The sequence below is a fragment of the Kryptolebias marmoratus genome, linkage group LG17 (genome assembly GCF_001649575.2).
Source record: "Kryptolebias marmoratus isolate JLee-2015 linkage group LG17, ASM164957v2, whole genome shotgun sequence".
In the NCBI taxonomy this organism is placed as follows: Eukaryota; Metazoa; Chordata; class Actinopteri; order Cyprinodontiformes; family Rivulidae; genus Kryptolebias; species Kryptolebias marmoratus.
This window is the reverse complement of record NC_051446.1, coordinates 18,709,145-18,732,663: the sequence shown is the minus strand read 5'-3', so window position 1 is coordinate 18,732,663 and position 23,519 is coordinate 18,709,145. Positions and strand designations below refer to the sequence as shown.

The 23,519-nt window shown below is 43.4% G+C and overlaps 2 protein-coding genes across 5 annotated transcripts in view; one reads left to right on the top strand and one right to left on the bottom strand.

The window, feature by feature from the left end:
• Nucleotides 1-2,813, top strand: part of dusp29 (dual specificity phosphatase 29) — a 3,971-nt gene extending 1,158 nt beyond the window's left edge. Inside the window, exons 2-3 of the mRNA XM_017436815.3 lie at nucleotides 130-353; nucleotides 440-2,813. Coding sequence (XP_017292304.1) covers nucleotides 130-353; nucleotides 440-639 — 424 coding nt within the window. The 3' untranslated portion in view covers nucleotides 640-2,813. The remainder of the gene's footprint in view (nucleotides 1-129; nucleotides 354-439) is intronic.
• Nucleotides 1,698-23,519, bottom strand: part of kat6b (K(lysine) acetyltransferase 6B) — a 22,744-nt gene continuing 922 nt past the window's right edge. For 2 of the 4 annotated variants that reach the window (XM_017436786.3, XM_017436794.3), the window contains exons 2-17: nucleotides 21,186-22,039; nucleotides 17,431-17,539; nucleotides 15,209-15,324; nucleotides 14,936-15,017; nucleotides 14,297-14,426; nucleotides 13,249-14,201; nucleotides 11,988-12,109; nucleotides 11,123-11,235; nucleotides 10,860-11,001; nucleotides 10,552-10,713; nucleotides 9,938-10,031; nucleotides 8,202-8,433; nucleotides 7,750-7,909; nucleotides 7,119-7,385; nucleotides 6,027-6,330; nucleotides 1,698-5,894 (exon numbers count right to left, since the gene is read on the bottom strand). In XM_017436786.3, the coding sequence (XP_017292275.1) occupies nucleotides 3,079-5,894; nucleotides 6,027-6,330; nucleotides 7,119-7,385; nucleotides 7,750-7,909; nucleotides 8,202-8,433; nucleotides 9,938-10,031; nucleotides 10,552-10,713; nucleotides 10,860-11,001; nucleotides 11,123-11,235; nucleotides 11,988-12,109; nucleotides 13,249-14,201; nucleotides 14,297-14,426; nucleotides 14,936-15,017; nucleotides 15,209-15,324; nucleotides 17,431-17,539; nucleotides 21,186-21,803 (6,420 nt within the window). In that variant the 5' untranslated portion in view covers nucleotides 21,804-22,039 and the 3' untranslated portion in view covers nucleotides 1,698-3,078. Of the gene's footprint in view, nucleotides 5,895-6,026; nucleotides 6,331-7,118; nucleotides 7,386-7,749; nucleotides 7,910-8,201; nucleotides 8,434-9,937; nucleotides 10,032-10,551; nucleotides 10,714-10,859; nucleotides 11,002-11,122; nucleotides 11,236-11,987; nucleotides 12,110-13,248; nucleotides 14,202-14,296; nucleotides 14,427-14,935; nucleotides 15,018-15,208; nucleotides 15,325-17,430; nucleotides 17,540-21,185; nucleotides 22,040-22,794; nucleotides 22,946-23,519 lie in introns of those variants that run through there. The other 2 variants (XM_017436777.3, XM_017436802.3) reach the window with 2 other exon arrangements.

Here is a 23,519-nt window from a genome sequence, read left to right as displayed (position 1 = left end):
CCTGAAGGAGTTCACTGTTTTGATATACGAACTGTTAAACTAGAACAAAATATGCAGTTAGATGCAAAAAATGCAAAAAACAAAACTGGAAGGGACACATTAAAGGATGTTGACTCTGACGTCTTGCAGGGACACTGCAAGGGACAGGTTTACCCTGGGGAGGTTGGGGGTCACGCACATCCTGAACGCTGCAGAGGGGACGTGGAACAACGTGGACACGGGACCTGGTTACTACAGGGACATGGACGTGGTTTACTACGGTGTGGTCGCAGAGGACGTCCCAACATTCGACCTGAGCCAGTATTTCTACCCTGCGGCCAAATTCATCCGGGACACGCTGAGCAATCCTGACAGTAAGACAACCTCACACCAAGACGGAGTGAAAAATGTTTCAATTTAAGCTAACTGACCCCCACACACCCCTTCTTTTTGTTCCCAGATAAGCTGCTGGTTCACTGTGTGATGGGACGGAGCAGGTCGGCCACTCTCTTCCTCGCCTACCTAATGATCCACGAGCACATGACGGTGGTGGACGCCGTCGAGCACGTGAAGAGGCACAGGCGGATCATCCCCAACTGGGGCTTCCTGAAGCAGCTGAGGGAACTGGATCAGCAGCTCCTGGAGGGAAAGAAAAGCTGACTGCACTCTTTGTTGGAAATTGGACCACTCCATGTCGAGTCTAATTTCACATCATTTAATAATTTCTGCTCTTAAGTCATTCGAGAAGTCTTTAAAGGGGAAGACTCCGGAGATATGAGACCCATCCAGTTAAATCCTAAATCTCCAACCTACAAGTGCAAATCTAATCTAAGCATATTAATCTTATTTAAACTGACTTAGACTAATTGACTTTCCCAGGATCTGAATATTGACATAAAATATATATGTAGATAGGTAATTAACTATTAAATCCTTTAAAGCACTGTAAACATTTACTGTGGGTAACCTCGTCTGTCACTGTTATCGCCCACCGCTGAAGGCAAGAGGTGATAATGTCTTTACCCACGTCCGTTTGTCTGCAGCGTCAGCAAAATATCTCATGAACCACTGGATGGATTTTAATGAAACTTTTAAAAAATAAAACAGTGATTTTTACATCTAAAGCTGATTAACATTTCCCAGTCGACCCCATTAAAAATGACCACAGGTAGGCGAGCTCGGCGAACCCAAAGAAAAATGGCTACAGCTGCAATCATCTTACAGATACTGAGCTAAAAATTGGCGTGGTAGTAGCCGAGAGTCACTGCCCCCAACACATACCCCAAGATCTAACTGATTGCGCAAGATTTGTTTTTAAAACGCTGCCTTTGACTGTTGGAGTCAGATTTGTCTGTTTGCAAAATATCTCAAAAATCACTGGAAGGATTTTACTGAAAATCTCAGAATTTAATCACTGAATGCACATCTGCAGCTGATTAACGTTTGGAGTCGACCCAATCCAAGATGGCCGACGCAGATGATGCTAATTTTGATGTGGAAGTAGCGGAGAGTCGACTTCAATACATTATCCGAGTACCATTACGTCTCACAGGAGTTGCATGAGAACCTGCATAATTACTGCTTTGGGACTTCGACAGGTTAAAGTTTAAAGGGCAATATTTAAGCTAATTTGAGAGAGAAGTACTGAAATTTTCAATTATTTTTTGAAAATCTGTCGCCGCAAACGTTTCAAATCAAACGAGAACAATCACGTTAAGTTACATGGTCAATCATAATTTATTATGCTAAAATGTACAGCATTTTTAAGTGACTGACAAAAAGGAGAAAAAGTCATAAATACAAGAATGTCATTCTGTTCGACTCGAGTGCACATAGCCAGATATTTCCCTCCCGTTCTTACCAGCAACTCTGTACAAGTACAAAGGCTACAAAAGAGCAATATTAACAAAAAAACCAAAAACAAAACAAAACAAAAGAAAATAAAAACACAAATACAAGTTGCGTTTTACATGCAATCCATTAGCTTAGTTTGGTCTATTCACAGGCTCTATTCTTCTACAATTCGGTAAAATATAAATCCCACATTTTATAAAGATAGAAAACAAATCTACAGATGGAATGAAAACGTAGCTTTTAAAGGCATTATGTAAAATATCGACTTTGGACTAAATTTATATCTTCTTTATTGTTATTTCATCATTATAATTATTTAATTCTTTTTAAATTCTGCCACACTTCTGGACATTTTGAAATGTTTTAGAATTTTCAGGGTACAAACACTGAGATATACTTTCTTATTTTTGACAGAAATCAGTCTGCTTTATTAAACAGAAAGCTGCCTCAAGATTTGTTACAAAAGGCTTCAGAATTATACATACATAGCAATAAAACCTCTCAAACCAAACAGAAAACAAGACTAAGTTTACATTTTTTTTTTACATTAGATTTAACAAAATATAGTTTCATCTTTGTCCCTGTGGAGGGAAACCTAATAAAAGGCCAGATATTTTTTTTAAATGGCTTGCTATTAAGCACAACACTTGTACAGTACTACTCAAATGCACTGTCACTAACAGAGACTGAAGCATGCTTTTTGTCACTTTACAAAATAAGTACAATAATTTAAATATACAAAGGCATGAGTATAGTACAAACTAAATGTCAGCACTGTTAGACAGGTACACTGAACAGGTTCAAACAGCCACTATCTCCACTTGTAGCATTTAATGGCTTCATTTGAGGCTGCTACAAAACTGCAAGAGCACTGATGAAATCTCTACATCTGAGCTCCGAACCCGCCTGGCCTAAAGACACATCAGAGACACTAACACTAATTAAATAGATTTTCATCATAACGATGTAAGGCTTCCCATCAGGAGGAACAAAAATACTTTTTGAATTTTTTTTTTTTTTTTTTTAACGTTAGCTTTAAAGTTAACTCACTGATGAAAATTTTTGCATTCTTTACAAGTGCTGCTGCTGGTTTTTAAGTAATAAAACATAACAACAAAAAAAAAAAATTAAAAAGACACCGTCAGAGAGAGAAAAAAAAAACAAACAAAAAAACAAGGCCTGATCAGTGCATCGTTCAAACGGCCAAATGCACGTGAGAAAGAAGCAGCTCAGTCCTGCAGAGAGTTACCGCTTGATTAAAGGCCCTTTCAGGGACTGCTTGGACATGCCCGTGTTCATGTAACCATGGTGACCAGCTGGAGAGTACACCATGTTGCCATGTGGCGGAGCCTGCATGGGCTGCTGGGGGTATGGCTGTGTTCCCATCATGCCCATCTGCATAGAGTACTGGGGTGACTGGTTCATATAGGCATGGTTGCCATGGTAGCCACTGTTCATCATCGGCTGGCTCATGCTGTAGCCATTCATGGCGTTGAGGGAGGGCATGTTCATAGAGTTGACATTGTAGCCTGGCGCCGGCATGATGTTCATGCTCATGTTCATGCGTGGCATGGCGGCCAGCGTCCTGGATGGCGCCTGCATGGCGACAGTCTGTGGCGGCCGGGAGTACATCTGCTGCTGGTGGTGGGACAACGAGGCCGACTTGGAGCGCGCAGTGATGTGATTCTTCGACGTCATTTGGGGCATCCGCTGCGAGGACGGGATGCCCATGTTGGGCTGTAGCATCATGTGTGGTGGCGAGCTGAGATTTGGGGGAGGGGTCATGGTGACCTGCACCTGTGGGTTGGGGACCCTGTGTGGGGTCTGGGACAACGATACCAGACCGGAGTGCTGCGATGAGAGCGAAGGAGTGTTTGCATAAGATGTGATGGGGTGTGAAGCTGAGTGGTTGAAAGGCAGAGAGTGAGGGTGGTCGATGAACGTGTTGGTGAACTGCTGCAGTTTAGCCAGACTCAGGCCAGATGACTGAGAGTAGTGCCCGCTGCCGTACTCCCCCTGATGGTTGATCCTCTCATAGAGGGCAAAGTTAGGATTGCCAGACTCGGGAATGTCCGCCAGCTGCACGGTGGTGGTGAAGTTGGGAGGTATGGCGCACTGAGCCATGGGCTGCTGCTGGCTGTGCTGACTGTGTTGATTGTGGAGGCTATGCTGAGCGTGCTGATTGTGCTGGCTGAGCTGATTGTGCTGCAGGTGGTGATTGTGGTGGTGACTATGCTGGTTGTGAGGATTGTGTTGACTGTGCTGGGTTAGCTGATTGTGTTGGCTGTGCTGATTGTGTGGGCCGTGCCTGCCGTGGGAGTTGTGTTGACTGTGCTGGCTGCGCTGGCTGTGTTGACTGTGCTGGTTGTGCTGGCTGTTGCTGGGGGGCCTCTCCACCACCACGCAGCCCTGCGGCGACTTGACGTTGCAGTGCGGCGGCGAGCTCAGGCTGTTCTGCTGAATCATCCCGCAGCTGCCAGGGTTAACGGCAGCCATTTGTTGGCTTACAGCACAGCTGCTCTGGGGCAGACCACTGGGGGGGATGTTGCCATATGAACAGCTGTTCTGAGAGGGGCCTGCGCCACAGATGCTACCCCCCATGGTGGAGTCGTAGCTGCTGGGGTTCTCGTAGTTTTCCGTGGTGCTCTCGATGCTGCCCAGATCGCTGAATCCACTGTCCACCACCTGCTGGGAGTGATCCGACACCGACGGCACATCCATCATGGGGCTCGTCTCCATGTTGTGAAGCGAAGGCACTGAGATGGCGCTGTGGTCAGGGCTGATCTGAGTGTAGCCGCTCTCGAGGATGGAGACAGCCGGGCTGTTAACAGAGCGCACAGACTGGCTGGGGTGGGACTGCGCTGAGGAAAGGGGACTGCTGTGGTTCGACTGGGGGCAATCATCCAGTGAAGTGAGCTGAGGGCTTTGGGCAACATGGGCATAGTTCTGCAGATTCCTGCAGGGCTCCTGGCTCTCCACACAGTCCTGGAAAACATTCTCTCCCTCACTTTCTTGTGTCAGAGACTGAACAGCTTGAACAGTCTCTGAGTCAATCTCCGTGCAGACGGGGTGATCCTCTCTCAGCACAGGACCCATTTTTGAACTATCTGCAGGCGGAAGAGGTGGCTGAGTTGGACAAGGGCTGGGTGTGCTTTCCTCCTCGGACTCAGAGTCTGCAGGATTATCGGAGTCTGCAGCCACTATTGAAGCTACTGCTGCTGCTTCAGGTGGAGGTGTGGTCTCTGTAGTTTCTGTTACTCCAGCCTGCATATTTGCTGCAGCAGTTACTGGTTCTTCTTCTTCACCGCACAATTCTTTACCAACCTGCTGACTCAACTCAGAGCCGTTGTCTTCTTCTGGATCTAAAAAAGGTTGCGTGCATTTCGGCGTCTCTTTTAAACTCTGCTCCGACTCTTCTGCACTTCTCTCAGGTGCTGGTGTTTTGGTCTGACTTTCCTCTTCATCGTCAGCATCTTGATCCTCGAGTCGAACTCTTTTTTCTTCCTCATCACCATTTTCTTCATTGTCATTCTCCAGTGCTGCAGCACCCTCGGCGCCGAGCTCCACATCTTTGGCTGGTGAGTCTTGAACGTGTCCACTTTCCTGCTGGTCATTCTCAGGGGGTTCTGGTGAGTCATTTCGGTCCGCAGGCCTGGGCGACCCGGCATCAACAGACGGAGCAGGTGAACATACTGGTGAAGCCATAGGCGATCCTTCGGGGGAGCTTGACGTCTGGGAGCCATGCTCGGCGGGACTTGGGGGCTCAGAGTGGAGTCCCTCCTGCGTTAAATCTGGACTAGCCATGCCTCTGCCTACTTTAGTGCCTTCGTCGGAACTGACAACATCCTGGTCTGGTTCGTGTTTTGCTTCTTCAGTGCGAATATGGTGCTGCTCCGCCTCCATAGGTGTTTCAGGCGGGGTGTAGAGGTTCAGCTTAAAGCCCATCTTCCGTTCGTTCTTTAGCCTCCATTTAGGAGGACCGCGTTTGACTCCTTTGGGCCAGCCTTTCTTCCTCTTCACCGGACGAGGTCTGCCGGGTCTCTTGGAGACGATGTTGGATCCTGAAGATTTAAAATTTAAAAACATTTTTATTGTTTTGCCATTGAAGTAAAAGAATCTGCTGCAAGAAACAAATTTTAAAAGTAATGTCAATAATGCATTGTAAATAATTATTTTCAAACAGATGGAAATACCTTCATTCCAGTGCTCAAGATTGTCCTTCTGTGCATTTTTCTCAAGTCTTGGGCGACCTCTCCTGCGTTTCATTGGTATACTTGATGTCTTGTACTTTTGTGTCTCCTCCTCCTCGTCATCATCATCATCTTCCTCCCTCTTACCCATTCTGGAGGTGTGCTCCAGCAGGGGCATAGGACGCTCATCCTCCGAGTTGTCAAACGGTTCATTCAGCACCTCTGTTGTCTCGGAGATGGTTTCTGTTGTGACGCTGCTGTTTATTCGCTTCCTCCTACGCCCTCTCTTCTTAAGAACAACAGTGCTCTGAAAGGCAAATACAAGAATCGATGAGAAGGTCCCCTCACAGTCGAGTGTTAAAACCGAAAACTAGGGCACTAGGTGGATGACCTCCATGAGGATATAGCAGAGGTTCATTCAGGATTCTGTGCTAAATGTTTAAAAAACCCCAACTGCAAGACTAAATGTTTAGGCAAGGCAGCCTGGTGTGGAAAACCACAAATGAGACAGGCAGAGCAAGCACAGACCACAGTCTATATTTTACATTCTTCAGTTGTTTCCCACTGACTGCCTACGACTCGACCGCTTTCCGTTTTGAAACCCCTCACAAGCAGAATGTGAAATCAATACTGTAACTAATGCACTAAATAAACTCAGCATCAGTCTTTTCTGGTTTCCAGAAAAGACCTCTCTGACATCACGGCAGCCAGCTGTAATATTATCTGCAGCACAAGGGGGCAGTGCCATATAGACGGAGCAGATGCAAGAAGCACACAAGAGGGCGGTAAATTAACCATAACCACTGACAATAGTACAAGGTTTAGCCTGCAAAGTCTCGACACCAGCAGTGAAAACACAATCCATTATCTACTGCTGCAGACACACAAGGGAGGCTCCAGATGCCAGGAGGAAGCCACTGAACCCTTCCCCGAATTTATGAATATTTATCAAACCTTTCTATCACACTCAAGTAAACAACATGGTCTTTAATGAGGGAAAATATTTAGATATACATGCAGTTTCACTTTATTGTAGAACCGAAAGCTGCAGACTATTCATGGAGACAGAAAAAGCCCATTAACGCTAAAAGTCACCTTTCTCTTAGCTGCAAGCATTGCATGGGCTTTCGTCAAGATGGGGGGTGAGCCATCGGAGTCGTCGTCGTCATCGGCTTCGTCATCACTCACTGCCTCCAGCTGCTGGATGCGCCTCGACCAGGGGGGAGCAGGACGGCGTTCGTAGGTCCTGTAGGGAATCTTGCAGTGGACCTTGGTGAGAGTTTGCCTGCCACCATGAGTCATCATGTAGCCGTCTCTCTCCTCCTTCTCCCAGCAACTGGCCTGCTCCTTCAGCCGCTCAGCCTGGTAATTAAACGGACAAGACGCATTATCTCTGGGAAAGGAGCACGCGCGGACAGAACATCTGAGCAGAGAGGCTAGTGGCAAAACAAGAGCTTGGAATTAACATTACGACAAATGAATCTGTGTAGGTTTCTAAGCAGTGTTCTGACTGGACGTCAGTTTGTCATGATGACAGCATTTCTGTTTGAAAGACTGCATCACATGGAATATTCATTACTAACTATTAAATCACCTGATGATGTAGGGCAATTTTTGCACAACATTCTTGTTAAAGTGAGAATGATTGTCCAATTATTGGCCTCAGTTAATCAAACATCCACTAATGGTGTTTAAAGGTATGTGTAAACAGAAAAACGGAACTCACATCCATCTCTGCCTCCCTCTCCTCCTCAGAAAGGACGGCATTTAGAGTCGTTGAGGGAGTCCAGCGCAAGGCATCCGGGTCTACCTCATTCTTACGTGGGTTAGCCCTCAGCCTCTCCATGTGCCTCTGAATCAACCTTTCTCTTCTGACCAACACAATTCTGTAACGTAAAGAGAATAAAAAGGCATATGAGTTGTCAGCACATTCACAACAGCAGCAGGCACTATTCACTGCAGAGAGAAGGGGATGTGTGGTTAAATCCGAGCACAAAGACAAGCTCTTTGGGACCCCAGGTGCTCCGTGTCCTTGGGGGTACTTAACCTGACTTACTTCTGTCAATATTCAGCAGCATTAATGGATATGCTGTTAAAAATACTCTCTGGCCTGGATAAGTCAGACAGCAGACAGAAGCAGCGGAGCAGTCTGAAGGAGACTGAGGCTCGGAAACTGACCTGCCATCCTGTCTGTCAATCATGCCGAGCTGCTGGAGAGTAGCGGCAATGTCATGTGGACACATCCCCGTGGCCCTGCTTATTCCTTTAACACTGATGTGTTTATCTGGGTGCTTATAAAGGTGCTCCAGTATGACACTTTTCCAATATGCCAGGTAGGATAAGCGACCCAGTTCTGACAGCGGCTTCTCTGGGGAGCCAGCTTGTCCTTCTCGCCTGGTGAGAAGGTAACCTAAAAAGACACAATTCAAACAAAAAAACAAAATGCTTTAGTCAAGCTAGAGGCTGCAGCTGGGTTATTTCAGATTGCAATTCAATCCTTTTTTGGTTTAGATATTCATGTCAGGATGTGACAACAAGCCATTGTTGGGATTCACCTTCAAATAGTATAAAGGGAGGAAAGGCAATCAGCTTTCCACTCCTTCAACCTCTGTCAGAAGCTATGATACAAGCTGGCAAGGGCAACAAAAGAGGTTGAAAGAGGGAAGCAAAGAGGAAACGGTGACAAAGTGAAACGGAGAAGCAGCTGAATGTCATTTCTCACAGGAGACGACACAAAGGAGACATAACAAACAAGGAAAAGAACTAATACTAATACATATGTGAGTATAATTAGTTTTATGACAGCCCCATCAAGGGTCGTCCATTACGGGAGACATGAAATTAATTAATGCCTTTTAATGTGCTCCCACTACAAAAACCAAACAAGCAAATCTAATCACCAAACACTGAATGCATAATATTCCGGTAACAGTGACAATATTCATTACAACAGTTAAGAAAATGAGCCTCTGAAAACAAACAGCAATGATTATTAAATAAAATTTAATCAAAACTGTAATTTTTTTAATTTACTGTCATACATCAAAACAAAAGAGCCGTTCAGAGACATTTTCCAAACAAACACGCATACTAGCGTTGTGCTCTCAGAGTTACCTGAGACAAAGTGTTCTTCTAAAACAATCCAATATAACAGAAAATCTTAATCTAAACAACTTCCAGCTCCAGAGCTACATTTTCCAATAAAGCCTTCAAAGAGCTCAGAACTCAGCTGTGTTCAATCTCCCTTAATCCCTGTCTTTGTTATCTGCACACTCTCAATATCACAGATCCTCTCGCATCTCTGTGTCTCAATGGCTCCCAAAGTGAACAGGAAATCAAATGCTCCATTACCGCCCGCCCTCCCTGCGCTCACTTTCCTCCCTTTTTTTTTCCCTTTCTCTTCCTCGCGCGCAAAGTCGGCAAAGAAAACGACTCGAAAAATAATAAAAATGCCTATACTGACAAAAAAACGCCTGCCTAAACACAGAAATCCACTCAAGGCAGCAACTGTTTTCTTAAGTGGACCGCAAGGCTATAAATATTATATGTGCTGCATTTACTACACCAAAACATAAAAGCGGCATCTACACCTCATCACAAGTCAGGGAAAGAGAGAATTGGGGCCATTTTCTATAGCAACAGCTCTTTAAGTAAATGCTTAGGTAAAATACTACTAGTTACCAAATAATAAAAGCAGCCAGAATGTTGTTTCTCACACCTAATCATCTGTGATTGCCTAAGCGCCGTACATGAATGCTCTTGATTAGACCCTTTCAAAGCCTTAACAAAATAACACCACCTTGCCACGAGCTACAAATCCACCCTTTAATTTGAAATTATTTGTAAAAAACCAATGGGAAAAAAAGAAACAACAGAGTGATTCTGGTGGTCTAAAAAAGCTTTAAAGAACTTACTGAAATCAATAAGGAACCTTCCAAATCCTTGCCTTTGGTACTGAGGCATAATCATTATGCAGGAGACATTGTACTTCTGCTGGCAAAGCTTTTCCTGAGGGAAGGAGAAACAGATCAAGTATGTCAGAGCTCTGCTGAAGCCGGCAATTTACTGCACCTGCCATTGTCCTTGTCTTTAAGCTGTGCACATACACACAGGGTAATGACTTTCGCTTTAAACGTACCACTGTGTGAGGAATTAGGTCTGCAACTAATGATCGCACTCATTATCACCAAATCTGTTTGGAAATTAATCTGATGTTTATCTTGTCGGGGAAATTGTGATATTTCCTTGTTTAAAAGAATCCCAAACTGTCAATTTTATAATTATGTAAATTTGGAGAACAGCTTCAAATCCCCCAAATGTAAAAAAAAAAAAAAGCCGAAACCAACAAATGCTCTTGGCTTGACAATTCAGCTTAATAAGCTTAGGCACTGCTGTAGATAGAAGTTTAAAATCCTCGCTGCAAAAACAGACAAATTACAGCGAGGTTTTTTCCTCTATCTGTATCATCGTTCAAAAATGATGTGTGGTAATCCTTCGTTTCCCATAAAAATCACTCTGTAATTCATACCTTGGAGAAATAGCCCACAAGATGACAGCCTTTCTCATCATTCTTTGTAAGTATGTAGAAGAGGAAAGGCTCCACATCATAATACAAGGTCTTGTGATCCAGGAAAAGCTTGGCTAACAGGCAGAGGTTTTGGCAGAACAGTTTGCTGACATTTCCATCAACCTAAACACAGGAGAAGAAAAAAAAAAAAAAGAGCAAAGGGACACTGTTCAAACAGAGTATTTCTCCTCCTTATCCCGGAGCTCATTTATTGGTGAGATCTCATGCAGCATACAGTTACTGCTCTATCGCTGTAAAGGAAAGCTGACCTCAAAGACGGAAAGGTTGTCCTTTCTGTAGATTTCATTGGCTGGCGGATGGAACCAGCCACACTTATTTGTGTGTCTCAGGAGAATGTTTTTGCTTCTCATGTACTTCAGACAGAACTCACACAGATAAAGCTTGTGTAATCTGTTAAAGGCAGGAGAGAGAGAGAGCTGCAGTTTGTACTCCAGCGTGCAAGGGTTCGTAGCCTAGAGAAGGAAGAAAATATCAACAACTCTAGTGGGGGAGGGAAATATATGAATATTACCTTGAATATTCAGGTGGGTACGGCGACGAGTACCAGGTCTGAATCTCATACTTCCCAAACTCAATGACAGAGGGACATCGCATAAACTCTGTGTTCATCAGAGATCCAGTTTTCTGCGGGATTTTACAAAAGCAAACTGATAAATACAGGGACCCAGATAAGTTAAAGTTCGCATAACTGCATCGTGACACGTATCGAGACTGTGGTTCACAATTCCCGTGTGAAAATAAAAGATATGATCATTCTGACCAACACTGGTCTCTTAAGTAATAACGTTTTGTTGCAAAATTATCAGCCTTTCTGATCATCTGAAAAATTGAACGTGGGTTCCTCTTACTGCCTTTGTTTATTTTAACGCCCCTTTTTTTTGTTGTTGTTAGCATTCAACAACTACACATGAAATGATGCGACCAGGATAACAAAATAAGCATGAATTATGTTTACTGAGATGATAAATATACATAAAATACCATCCTGTACAGTTTAAAAGATTAATTTGTTTAACCGTAAACTAAAATGACAAACTCACGGTTTGGTATTTGAGCTAAAACAAACAAAAACATTTGTAGGTAAATACAAAAACCAGACTACAAGGACAGTATTTGTTGTGTGATTTAATTTATTTCTATATTTTATAAATAGGTTAGATTTGTGCATTTGCTTTTTTTGTCCATTAGTTTTCATAACATAAGCAAGTGGTAAGAAGAGTTTTCATCTGCATTAAAAAAACAAATATTAAAAGGCCTTAAATGTTTTTAATTCTACAATGTTCCTATTTTGCAAATACAGTTTCTCACGTCAGCTTACACTTTTCCCAATAATGTTCCTCCCCTTCGGACTGAACCTTCTCGCCCCGCTTCCTCACCTGAGCAGCGAGTTCCTGGACCCGCGCGAACGTCTCCGTGTCCTCTTCTGTCACGTGGTCTCTCAACATGGCCACACACTCCGCTTGGACTTCCTTCTTCACATGCAGCTCGACGTCGTGGCCTGTCGCAGGCACAGCAACACAACAACAACAACGACAAGGCATCAGACGAGCACATCGACACCAGCCTGTTTCAAGCAGCCGTGGCTGAATAATCTCATAAATGCATTCTATGCTAATGTGCTTATACTGTGAGTGCTGCTTCCGAGTCTGTTTGAGGCTGAGTCTCGGAGGAATTTCATAATGTATCATCTCTGCATGTTTATATTAAAATCCCTAATGTAATGAAGTGAAACTAAATCACTCTAATTGCGTAACCGCTTTCATGTGCTTAGTCATCCACCAAGACAGTTTCCCATGAATTAAGAAGCAGATGCAGTAGAGGGAGTGAGTGTCAACATGAAAAGCAACTGATGTTGGAAAGCAGGCAGTAATTTTATGAAAGACATCAACACCGTGACTTAACCACCAAAATAAAAATCCATTATAAGTGGAAATGATGGGTCGTTAGCATATTTATGGATGTGTGCTGCTGGAGTATTCAGAGTCTGAGCAGGACTTTTGTTTAGAACTTCTTGAAACATGAACCACTTTGTTTTCTTTGTGTGTGTGTGGTTTTTTTTTTTTTTACGCTCGGACTTCATTCTTGAAGACAGTAAAATGTAAGGGTTAGAGCAATTCTGGGTGTAATCATCGTGTCAGCTCTGAGTCAACTTGGGTGGCTGAATCACTGGGTTGGACGTGTCTAATGACCACTGAGAGTGAGGTTAAGAGGAGACAGTGACTTTAAGAGTGAAGGTGGGATGAGGAAGAGCGCGATGTGACTACAGTTTCTACTACGTGGTGATCACAATGTGCAACACTACTGGAGAGTGTCAAGGACAGAGCTAGGAGCAGCATGAGGGGGTTAGTGGGCCATGCACTATGACAAAAAGCCAACGGGCGGGAGAATGGAAGCCACGGAGACTTCGCAGCCAAGTCAAAACGCAACTAAACCGTGTTAATAAACTAAAAAAAATAAATAATTCAAATCAGGAAAAGGATTAGTAGCTTGTTAGAATGTTGAGGGTGTCTTCTCTGGTTTGGAAAGAAAAACAACTGCGAGTGTCAAGCTTTAAAATAAAAACAAAAAATAAGGAAGAAGAAGCTTAAAAAAGGTGTGGAGACGCAGGTCTTGGCTGGTATTTTGAGCCTTGCTTACCATGATTATTCTCAGGCTTAATTCTTCCGTCTGTCAAGTCTCCCTTTCCTGGTGAGGGGGCTCCCTTCTGAGGGCTCACTCTATACTTCAGCCTGCCTAGTGTCCTGTGATTTTTAAGGAAAGGGTTGCATTTGAAATGACTGACCATCTTAAAAGGGGTTCCTCTGGGTCGGCCGGGCCCAGCTGAGGAGGAGTGTAACCTATTTCTACTAAACTCGTTCTTTCCAAGGCACTGTGGCCCCGTTTTGGACAAATCCTGCTTATGGGGCATGCGCTTAGGCGGGGCGTAGCTTGGTAGCCTCTTTTTCCGCGACTGTCCCTGAGTAGTAAAAATGTGAGAGAGTCCATCGAAAAGCCCCTTCAGTTGACTGCTACTGCAGAGACTACTCAGGGAAGGAACACTAGACTGGCTGGAAGAGCTTTGCGGCGAGTTAGCAGAAGTGGAGCTGCTGGACACCTGCGAGGGGGGGCTAAGTCCTGGCAATGTGGAAGCGGGAAGAAGTGCAGAAGATGGAGGGGTTATCGTTTGAGAGGGATCAGCAGTAAAGGCAAACGGCTCTGGTGAATTGGACAGTTTGGGCGGACCCTTGTCTTTAGAGCTTAACTGTTTGGAGGGCGACTCTATGGCTACGGCTCGCGAGCGACGGCCCACAGGGGAAGGGGTAAAGAATTTGGAAAGCCCATCAATAAGCCCTTTGGTTTTCTTGTTAACAGTAAGTGTGGCTGGGGTGGAGGTGGGCGTGAGGGAGGGAGTGGTGGTGGGAGGGGAAGAGGTGAATTGGGTGGCGTTGACCGCACAACAAGGCTCTGCAACAGTCAATCTGTCTCTGGCGTCCGTCACAGATGCAGCATGACCAGATGAAGGTGTGGAACAGACGGTAATCTTTTGACCCCTACCAGGTGACCCCCTTCCTCCAAGTGCTACCATGGAGCCATCACCACTGGTTCCAGACCTGCTGGGACAAGAACAAAACAGCTCGTTGTTTGAGAGGGCACAGGAAACAGAAAATCACTTCGGGGGATGTTTTTCAAATATTTGCCCGCTCACATTCTTTGTTTGAACTTATTTCTCGGCCTTCCGATTGGCTTTGCATATCGACGTTTGATCTGATCGGCCTTCTTGTGCAGCAGTTTCTTCCCGTTCTCCTTTGGCCTGCAGACTTGGCAGATCCAGGTTCCTGGACGGTGTCCAAGCACAGAGAGAGTGTACCGTTTTTGGTGGGTTCATCAATCGAGAGGACATACAGTACAGTCATTTGAAACATTTCCTTTAATACAAAGCGTTGGCGAGAATCCCACCAGCTCACAATGACAATCAATTACTCAGCACAAAGTGAAAATCCATAGAAAAAACACAGGGTCAATTCTCCGACCACCAAAATAGACTTCGTGCCAGCTTGTCGACCTAAGCTATGTGACTTGTATGAACTGCCTGCCAAATACTCTACTACAGTACCAGCACCATCATTACAAGCCTCGCTGTAGGGTCAGTACTCTAATGCAGAGATAAAAAAAATCTCCCCAGGGATGCTGAAATAATTTGATATGCATGCAAAGCCCCTAATAAGCCACTGGTGCTTTTCTGTGTGCTGAGTGACAGCCCCAAACGGCCGTCTGTGAAGAAAAGGCTTTGAATTGACAGCAGAAGGGAAGAAACAAGAGAAGCCAGACAGTGTAAACACCTCACCTTTTGGCATTCTTGAAAGCGGCGGATCGCAGCATTCCATGTGAAAGCCTCGATCACACGAATCGCAGAACAGCATCTCATCCTGAAAGGGAACAGCAGGCATGTGTGAGGGATGTCCCAGTTGTATACATGTAACACCACTGTCATTTAATTTCTTTTAGAAAATAAGCCCAATTGTGCACATGAGAGCATTTACAAATCTCAACAAATCCTCGGGGAGCCACGGAATGGGATATACAGCACTGAAAATGGTGTGTTGACTATTATACTCACAGCATTTTTCCCTTGTATTCGACAGGAGCTGCAGGTTTTGCATTCAATGCACTGCCACCTTAATCTCTTCACATTCAAGGTTAATTCTTCGGAGAACTTTAGACATGATGGATGCCCTTCAGGAGCAACAAAAATACATATTAGAGTGACATATATCAGCACTGACTGAGCCAACAAGCTAGAGATAAAGTTTTCCATCTATTCACACAATAAAGTTAAATATTAACACAGTAAATCATAAACGGAAACAATGGTGTGCCTGTGCGTCCACGCCACTTTCTCTCCTCGCCACAACTTGCGTCTAAAAACAGTATGATCAAACATCTGAGCTGCTAATTACAGATAATTTGATCTTAATGAGGCAGAAACAGCAGCAGCACTCTTTCTAATGGAAGCCGATCCATGAAAGTCATGTAAAAGCTCGCCTTCCCTCTCACGCGGCTCCCTCTCATGGTTGTAAAACAGCTGTTTTACAGTGAGAGCACAATTTGTGTACACTACAAGTGGTTAATGAAAACCACCTCGACGCTACTCTGTCAAATTTGAGCTATAAAAATGTCACCGGGAGAACAATTCCTCACGGCATTTAAAATAATTGTTCAAACATAAATGACTGGTAGAGGTAATTTTACTGGAACAAAAGAACACTAAAGGAAATGCCAGCAGTCTGCAGCGGGAAAAGGGTTGATCTTTGCACCACTATAACTGCTGCTTTATAATAGAATCTGAACTGAGTGAAAATGACTTTATTGATTTCAGATTCTAATGGCCACTTGGAGTATTTGCCCCTGTGTGGCACGCAAGTAATTTAGATTCCTTCAGCCACTCAGTGTCAACACTGTTCTTCCAAAAAGTTCCTTAAAGTGGCAAAACAAGGCTGTAACATAAGCCATGCCATTGTAGAGATGTATATGATTTATATGTTGTTAGGCTCAAATCTGTAAAAAATATAGTCAATTACTAAATATATTAAGCAATTTAAAGCAATGAAGCTGTTTGTAAACAAATATATTGAGGGATACAAACATTTTAACCTCCAGAAAATGGACTATATGATGCAAAGACTCTCCAGTAATACCATAAAAGCTATTTTCTAAACATGTGAACCTTTTTAAGATTACAAATCCAAACAACAGTGGTATTAATCACCTAATCGCTGTGTTGAACTTGTGTATATGGATCAGAAACTGTAAAAAGGTTTTTTTTTTTTTTTTTGCCAGAGCAGCAGCTGTCTATAAATCAGAGCCAGCACATTAGCAATGTTAGCCTTTATGGAATGTCACACACTGTGCTTTTTATGAATGTTGAACCATGTGTTAATTTACACTACAGGTTTTAATCAGCCTTCCTGCGTGGCCAGAACCTGCGACTTATTAGCTTACACTTAATAGGTCAATTAACCGACCCCAGTGTACCTCCAACACCGGATATAGGCAAAAACAACCCGCCACTTCTGCAAACGGACGCTTTCAATAAAGTTTACTTCGGCAAGACGGCTCAGTGCTCAGTATTGAGGAAAAAGAAAGAAAAAAAAGAATAGAAGCAGCTTCTATTTGTGAAACTGTTAGGTTAGCTTTACTGGCAACCTTTTAATAAATGACTGCACTTGAAATATATGCAGGTTAGTGTTTCATGAAAAACTTTCACTGACATTTTGGAATTCATCATTCATGTTTTTGAGAATATAGAATACCAGCGTTTCAGTATCTTAACCATAATAGTCAGAATTTGGCCTACAACTCAATGCTTTCTTGCATTTCTTTACACAACATCCCACAAAAACATTTTTTTAGTCTACTAAATAAACTACTCTGTTGTATTGAGAACAAATTAAACCAAAACCTACAAACAGAGGTTCATACACAACCGTGACCTCTGTGCATAGTTACTTCATATTTAGTTTTAATTTAAAAACTAGCTTGTTTCATTATCAAGAATTGTTTTGCTCACTTGCCTGATAAATGAAGCAAAGTTCAAGGCATTCAGCAAAACTTGAAACCTTTATTGTTTTGACAATATCTTAACTAGATACTGATTAAAAAACTATGATGCTTTTAGAGGTTTCTGACCATATTCCCCACCTCCCTTCCTTATATACACTTTTTTTTTCTTTTGCACCTTCGCTAACAGCTCAGTGCCTTACAGAGTCCGTAGTCTTGCTTTAAGTACGTTTTGGTTCTGAGAACAGCCGTTCAGTCTTGTGTTTTTCGTGGCTGACTTACCACTGCTTCCACAGTCTGCGCAGGACAGCAGCTCTTCTGGCTGCTTGTCCCGATTTGACTCCTTCGTTCCAAGACAGAAACTGCATATTGGGATGGGGTCGACCCGGAGCTGAGTGTGGGTAGGGGGGGGAGAGAAACAAAAAAACAAACAAAAACAAACAGTTTGAAAGACATAAACAGGCTGTGCACTGTATGTAGAGTCTTGTTAGTTTTTGAGTGAGTGTTTTGTTTGGATTTTTTGAAAAATTGCTGTAGCGGGATATTGCTGGTTAAGCCAAAGAAGATAAAACCAGCTTGTGGATTTAATGAAACAGCCGCAAAAAATATCAACTGAAAGCAGAAGCTCGAAGAATAAGGAAAAAAAAAAAAAAGAGCAGCGTTCTCACAGACTAGAAATGAATAATAAATTACTCTCATCCTCAGAGATATGCTGCATTTGAGATCCACCTCCTTTATCCATTACATCTGAATGTGTAAGTGATCTTGGTAATCATAGTTTAAGGGCTTAATCCAATTCTTAAAGCTTGCACTCGAGTCTGAAAGGATTAACCAGCATGTAATCAAATTACCTCAATAATATAACATGCTCACATTGTTACTGCCATGATCCACTGTAAATGTTGCGAGCCTCAGAACAAACACTCATTTAAGGGCTTATTGCTGAGTTCAGAAGAAGTAAAATATGAGCTCAAGGTTTAAGAGGATTTCTCCATTGATCACTCAGAATAAAAGGGAGGCTGACTTCAGAGGGAGAGCAGAGACTTAGTGTCATTACTTCATTGCAGCAGATGGCCTAAACCTGAGGTTCAAATCGAAACCAAACAGACACACTGCACCGAGGGTTTCATGAAGGTAATTTTTAAATATGAGCTCAAAATCAAAAGCCTCTAGAGGAGCAACAAACAGACTGCTGAGAGGAAGTTCTTAATGGAAAATATCACTCACTGGGTGTGATCATAAATAACCCACCTCATCATCAGTTTACACACTAAGGCCTTACAATTGACTAGAGCTTTGGATGGCACTCTGGGGATGCCCATAATTAGTTCCTGGTTTCTATGACGCAGATCAGCATCCTGAGTTAAACCAAATTTGCATTTTTCAAATCTGCACTGGATATGACCTCCAGCTGAGTTAAAGTATTTCTTGTTTTTTTTTTTTTCTTTTAAATTTGGCAGCCAAAGCAGAGTCAGGGCATCCTTTCAGGTTCCCACTGCATCCAAGGCGACGCACGGGGCGAAGATATGCAACTGATGTCACTGTTCCTGGCTGTATCAGTGAGCTGTTTTTAGTGAGAGGAAGTAGTTTACCACCACATCAATGATCACTCTATTTTCCAACCTGCTGGGTCAATACTTGAAAGCGTGCAGGGGCATTAAAAGCTGCTCGAACAGCATAAAAATCACTAAAATCCTCACATGTGATGAGGCTACACCTGCAGGTTTTAACACTGTGGCTGTGTAATTGCCTTGTGTTACAGAAGAAAATCAAAACACATTTTGCTCAGATGAATGTCGGCCAGATCTATAAATGGGGGCGGTCTCATTCAGTAGGCTTAAAAATCTACATATTTCTTAGTACTTTCTGTTTTATTCAACTTCTCAAAAATCTGCCTTTCGGATGCAGAGCTTGTGTCAGAAAAACAAGCAATTTGTAAACAAAATATCAGCTTTTTAGACCTTATTATGGCAAGGTTTTTCTTATTTTCTGACATTTCTAAAATAATATTTTGCTAAGCATTAACAATGACTCTTAGGCACCATTACACGCCCAAATATTTTACCTGGATTACACAAAGGCTGTTAGTGAAAAACACTTCTCAGAGGTCAAATACCATTCACTCAGCTGAAATAAAAGGAAGAATGTTCTTCCTTGATCGCAGGCAAAGATATTTCACAACAAAGCCTTGCTTGGAATGTTTTCCCTTTATTTGAAGGCGCAACAGCCACGTGCATCATTTTTATAAAGGATTAAAAAATGAAAAACTGCAGACGGAAGTGATAAAACTGACGTTCAGACAGCTCATGTTTAGCTTCTGTTCCTACTGTTCTCAGAGCACACAGACAGTCACTTTTAAAAGGAAGAAAACTGAATACCATTATGTTTTATTAACATACTCGCCACAAACTAGCCCGTGAAGTCTGATCCAGGAACTGGATAAATTTCCACAGGGAATATTTTTAGGTCTGGCGAATAAAATCAATAGCAATTTGCAATCTGCACAGGGCTAAAATGCAAAACTAGGAAGACAAACACAGCTGAAGAGACGCTGATGATTTACATGGGGATTCTAAATTAAGTACATTACAGGAAATTATGCTGCTTCAAAAGAGCAGGCTGTCCTGAGTGAGGGGGTGGGGTCCTATTAGAACACTGCTGGTAGACAGAGTGAGCTCAAGTGGTTGCATAACACAGCAGGGAAAAAAAAAAAAAAAAACAACTCTCATTCCTTGTCTTTGTTCCTTGCCAGAGTCTCTTCAGAATCTAATAAACTCTAAACCAAGACTGTTTTCTTTTTTAACCCTCAAAGTATCTCTTATTCTCAACACACACGTTCTCGATGCGCCTTAACAACTAAGCAGGCAGATACGTCTCATCCTTTGAAGTAAATGTTAAAACCTTAAACTGGGGGGGTGATGTCATCAGGCCAGGAGCAATAGGTTGAAATGCTCCAAATGGAAAACAGCAGGCCTTCCTGAGAGCCGTGGCAGGACACCGTGTCTCTAAAACAGTTCACTTTTGGCCTGACCACAGACACAGTCACAGTTGTGGCTCCAGTATCAAGGTGTCGCTTCCTGATTATTCACTGTGAAACTGGCGAGGAGCGGGGTGACATCTCTATTGCCTGATGCTGCTCACCACTTCAGCTGCATAACTTGTGCATAAAGTATGAGACCGCACTTAATCTTAATAAGCCTCCACACAGGACACGGCAGAAGCCTTCACGACAAACTAGATGACTGCACGCCGCTCGCACAGCTACACGGCGACAACCATTTTGCGTCCAACGCCCCCATGCACTCGTTCTGAAATTGAAAACGCAATCGCAAAACCCTGGCATTCGTTTGTCATTGCCAAGCATTGGCAGCAGAAACTCTGAGAGGCCCGAGCCACCCCTGGAGGTGACAGAAAGCAGCAGAAAGAATGCAATGTGGAAGTTTGTTTATAGGGTTTTATTTCCTCTCTCTCAGGCAAGTTTGTTTGCACAAAGCTCGTAAGAGCTGCACGTAGCCTGAGAATATGCTGGCTTTCTTCCGCAACGGGCTCTCGTGCGCTTGCAAATTACCAATAAAATATCCATTTTACTGCAACTCACAAGATAGCTGGCCACATCCTTTAAGGTCATTAGGCTAGAGTTACATAACCTGTGGGAAGCCCAAAGCAGGCTGCCTACCACACACTGTCAGCATGACTTTCTGATTATCCAGGCTCTCTTATTATGGAAACCACTAGCAACACAGCCTTAAAGGGATGGACTCTAGATGGGCATTATTTCTGACCTCCTGGGCTTAAATCCCGAAGATTAGGACTATAATTGTAAAATTCCTATTGAGCACTTTCCATTCAGCTGTAACCCAAAATCTCATCCCACCAACTTGGAAGTGACACATAAATCGCTCCATTTAAGTTCCAAAAAAACCCAATTATTGAGGCCATAGGGCCGCCTCCTTTTGCAGCAGCAGAAGCAAATGGAAAAAAGCCTAAAAGGGTGAAATGAGGGGTGGACGTGTGAGAGTGCGCAGGTGTGTCCGTACCTGGTTGCGCTCATGGGGGAGGAGCGTCACCGACGACAGGACCAAGGGGGAAGCGCTCGGGTACCTGGAGCTCCTTACCTCCACACCGCCATGGCTGAGCTTATACCGCGGGCCGTTTTTCACCAATCTGCCGCTGCCGACTGACCGCTTCGCCGCCAGTCGCAACCTTTGCCGAAAAGCAGGATTGTCAACAATGTTCGAGAGGTCATCCTGATTCCTCAGATATCTCTCGATGTTCTTTAGTGAGGAGCCGTGGGTATCATCCAGACCTTCGATGGCGGTCCTAAGTATTTTATTCCAATCAATATGGCGGAGATCGTTTGAATTCCATATAGATTCCTTTGATGGCAAAGATGTGTTTGCAGGCAAGATTGATCCAACTCTTCCAGGATTTCCTGGGTCCTTGTAGGAAGTGCTTCCCTTGTTTGTAACCTTGAGGATAGAGCCATCGTGAACACTTAATTCCAACTGCTCAAGGACGGTCTTCTTGTCCAGTCCGTGCACCGTCGCCACCGCATGACAAATTCTCTCCTCCGAAGGCCTCTGCTTTTGCCTTTTGATTTTCTGTATTGCTTCGAGAATCCACCCCGTGTAGAGAGGGTTCGCAAGTTTTACCATGGTTGAACAATAAGCCTCACAAAAACGTGATCCATAAAGGTTCCCCCTTTCTGCAGCTGCAAAATAGGTACATCCACATCCTTAGCACGGCCAGGAAGTTATGTTCCACGACAGCATCCGCAAATATATCTTCTCAATCCCTGGGTGAACTCGAGGAAAAGTTGGCACAAGTAAATTCCACAGCGGAGGTTATCAGCTGACCTGGAGCTGTGTTTTATTAGAATCCAAGCTCAGATCTAAAAACAACAAAATGAAAACGAAAAAAGGAGAAACACAAACACATATTGAGACACAATATAAAAAGTAGCTTATAGCATACTGGCTGTAAAGGCTAAGCCTAAGGAATGCAGGGCTTTTTAAGATGTGCTAAAACACGAGAAACAGATGGACAAAAACAGATGCAGGCGCTGTCATGGCTGCTAAAGAAATCAAAGTGACTTAATCCATAGTCTGACACTATAATCTGCACACCAAACCAGATGTCCTGCTCAAAAAGGAGACGATTTGCCAACAACAGCAAGTTTTCCACTCTATGACATTTAGCTAGAAACTTCCACCCACTTCAGGAAAAGTGTGGCGTTTTTTCGACACGTAAATAATTTTCGGTTTCAGATTCCTTTTGTCTTTTTTTTTTTTTTTTTTCACAAGTTTAAAAATATCACCGTGTCGTGTCGCTTTCTCGACAACCGAAAGCAAACACGCATTAGTGCTTTTATAAATAAAATAAAAATAAATAAATAAATCAAAGTTTAACCGTTAGTTGCCTGCGCGAGACCACTTTTTTTTTGACAGCTCGACAAAACGACGCAAAACTGATCGGCGCGAGCAGTAACGACGCACGCATAAATAATCAATAGCTCACTTTTTCTTTTTTTTTTCTCTTCCCCCCCCTGACAGCTCGAGTCGACCACATTCAGTCGACGAGCGCAAATACATTTGAAAAATAAAACAAAACAAAAGCGGAAAACCGGTAACAAGTAACGTAACAAACCCGGGGAGTTGTGCTCCGCTCAGTTGAGCTGATAAATGTCAGCGTTCCCAGCGTTACTGATGTCACCTAAACAGTCGCCATTTTGTTACAATGTTGTAGTTTACATGAATCCGACATGACGCTGATTACAATCCAATGGAGTCTCATTAAACCTTACCTACACTAATGTGCCCTCCCCGGCAACTTCAATTATTGGCTGTAAAGACAAGATCCGATTTCTGGTTTGATAAAGCACATGTCAATCTTTATGTATGAGCTCACTCCGAGAGGCACGGCACTGGCTGTGTGATCTGTCACTTCACTCGGTTGACCCGCCTCTTAAGGTGCCTCCGGTGATGAATCGATATCATTCACCTCTAACGCTCATAAAAACCCAATTTACGGCTCCGAGCGGGATGACGGGTTGTTAATAAGTTACAAACGCGCTGTAACAGATACAAACTGGCCGCGTGGTAATCGCCAGCGATAAATATTTAACCTCATTTGCATGGCGTTTAACTCCGGCCCACCTTTACTCCGGATTCCTCCTTGAAACAGTTGGTTACACTTGAAAGTGATTTGGATCGTTTTGGACTTTAATTGGCTGTTTGTTAAATCGATCATTTGTTTGCATAAAAAAGGAGGAAAAAAAACTGCTAAAGGTTGGCTTAAAGCGGAACGCGTGAAATGTTCAATATTTCTGCAGGCTTTAAAAAAAAAACGCAGCTAAAAGATATCGTCTTTTT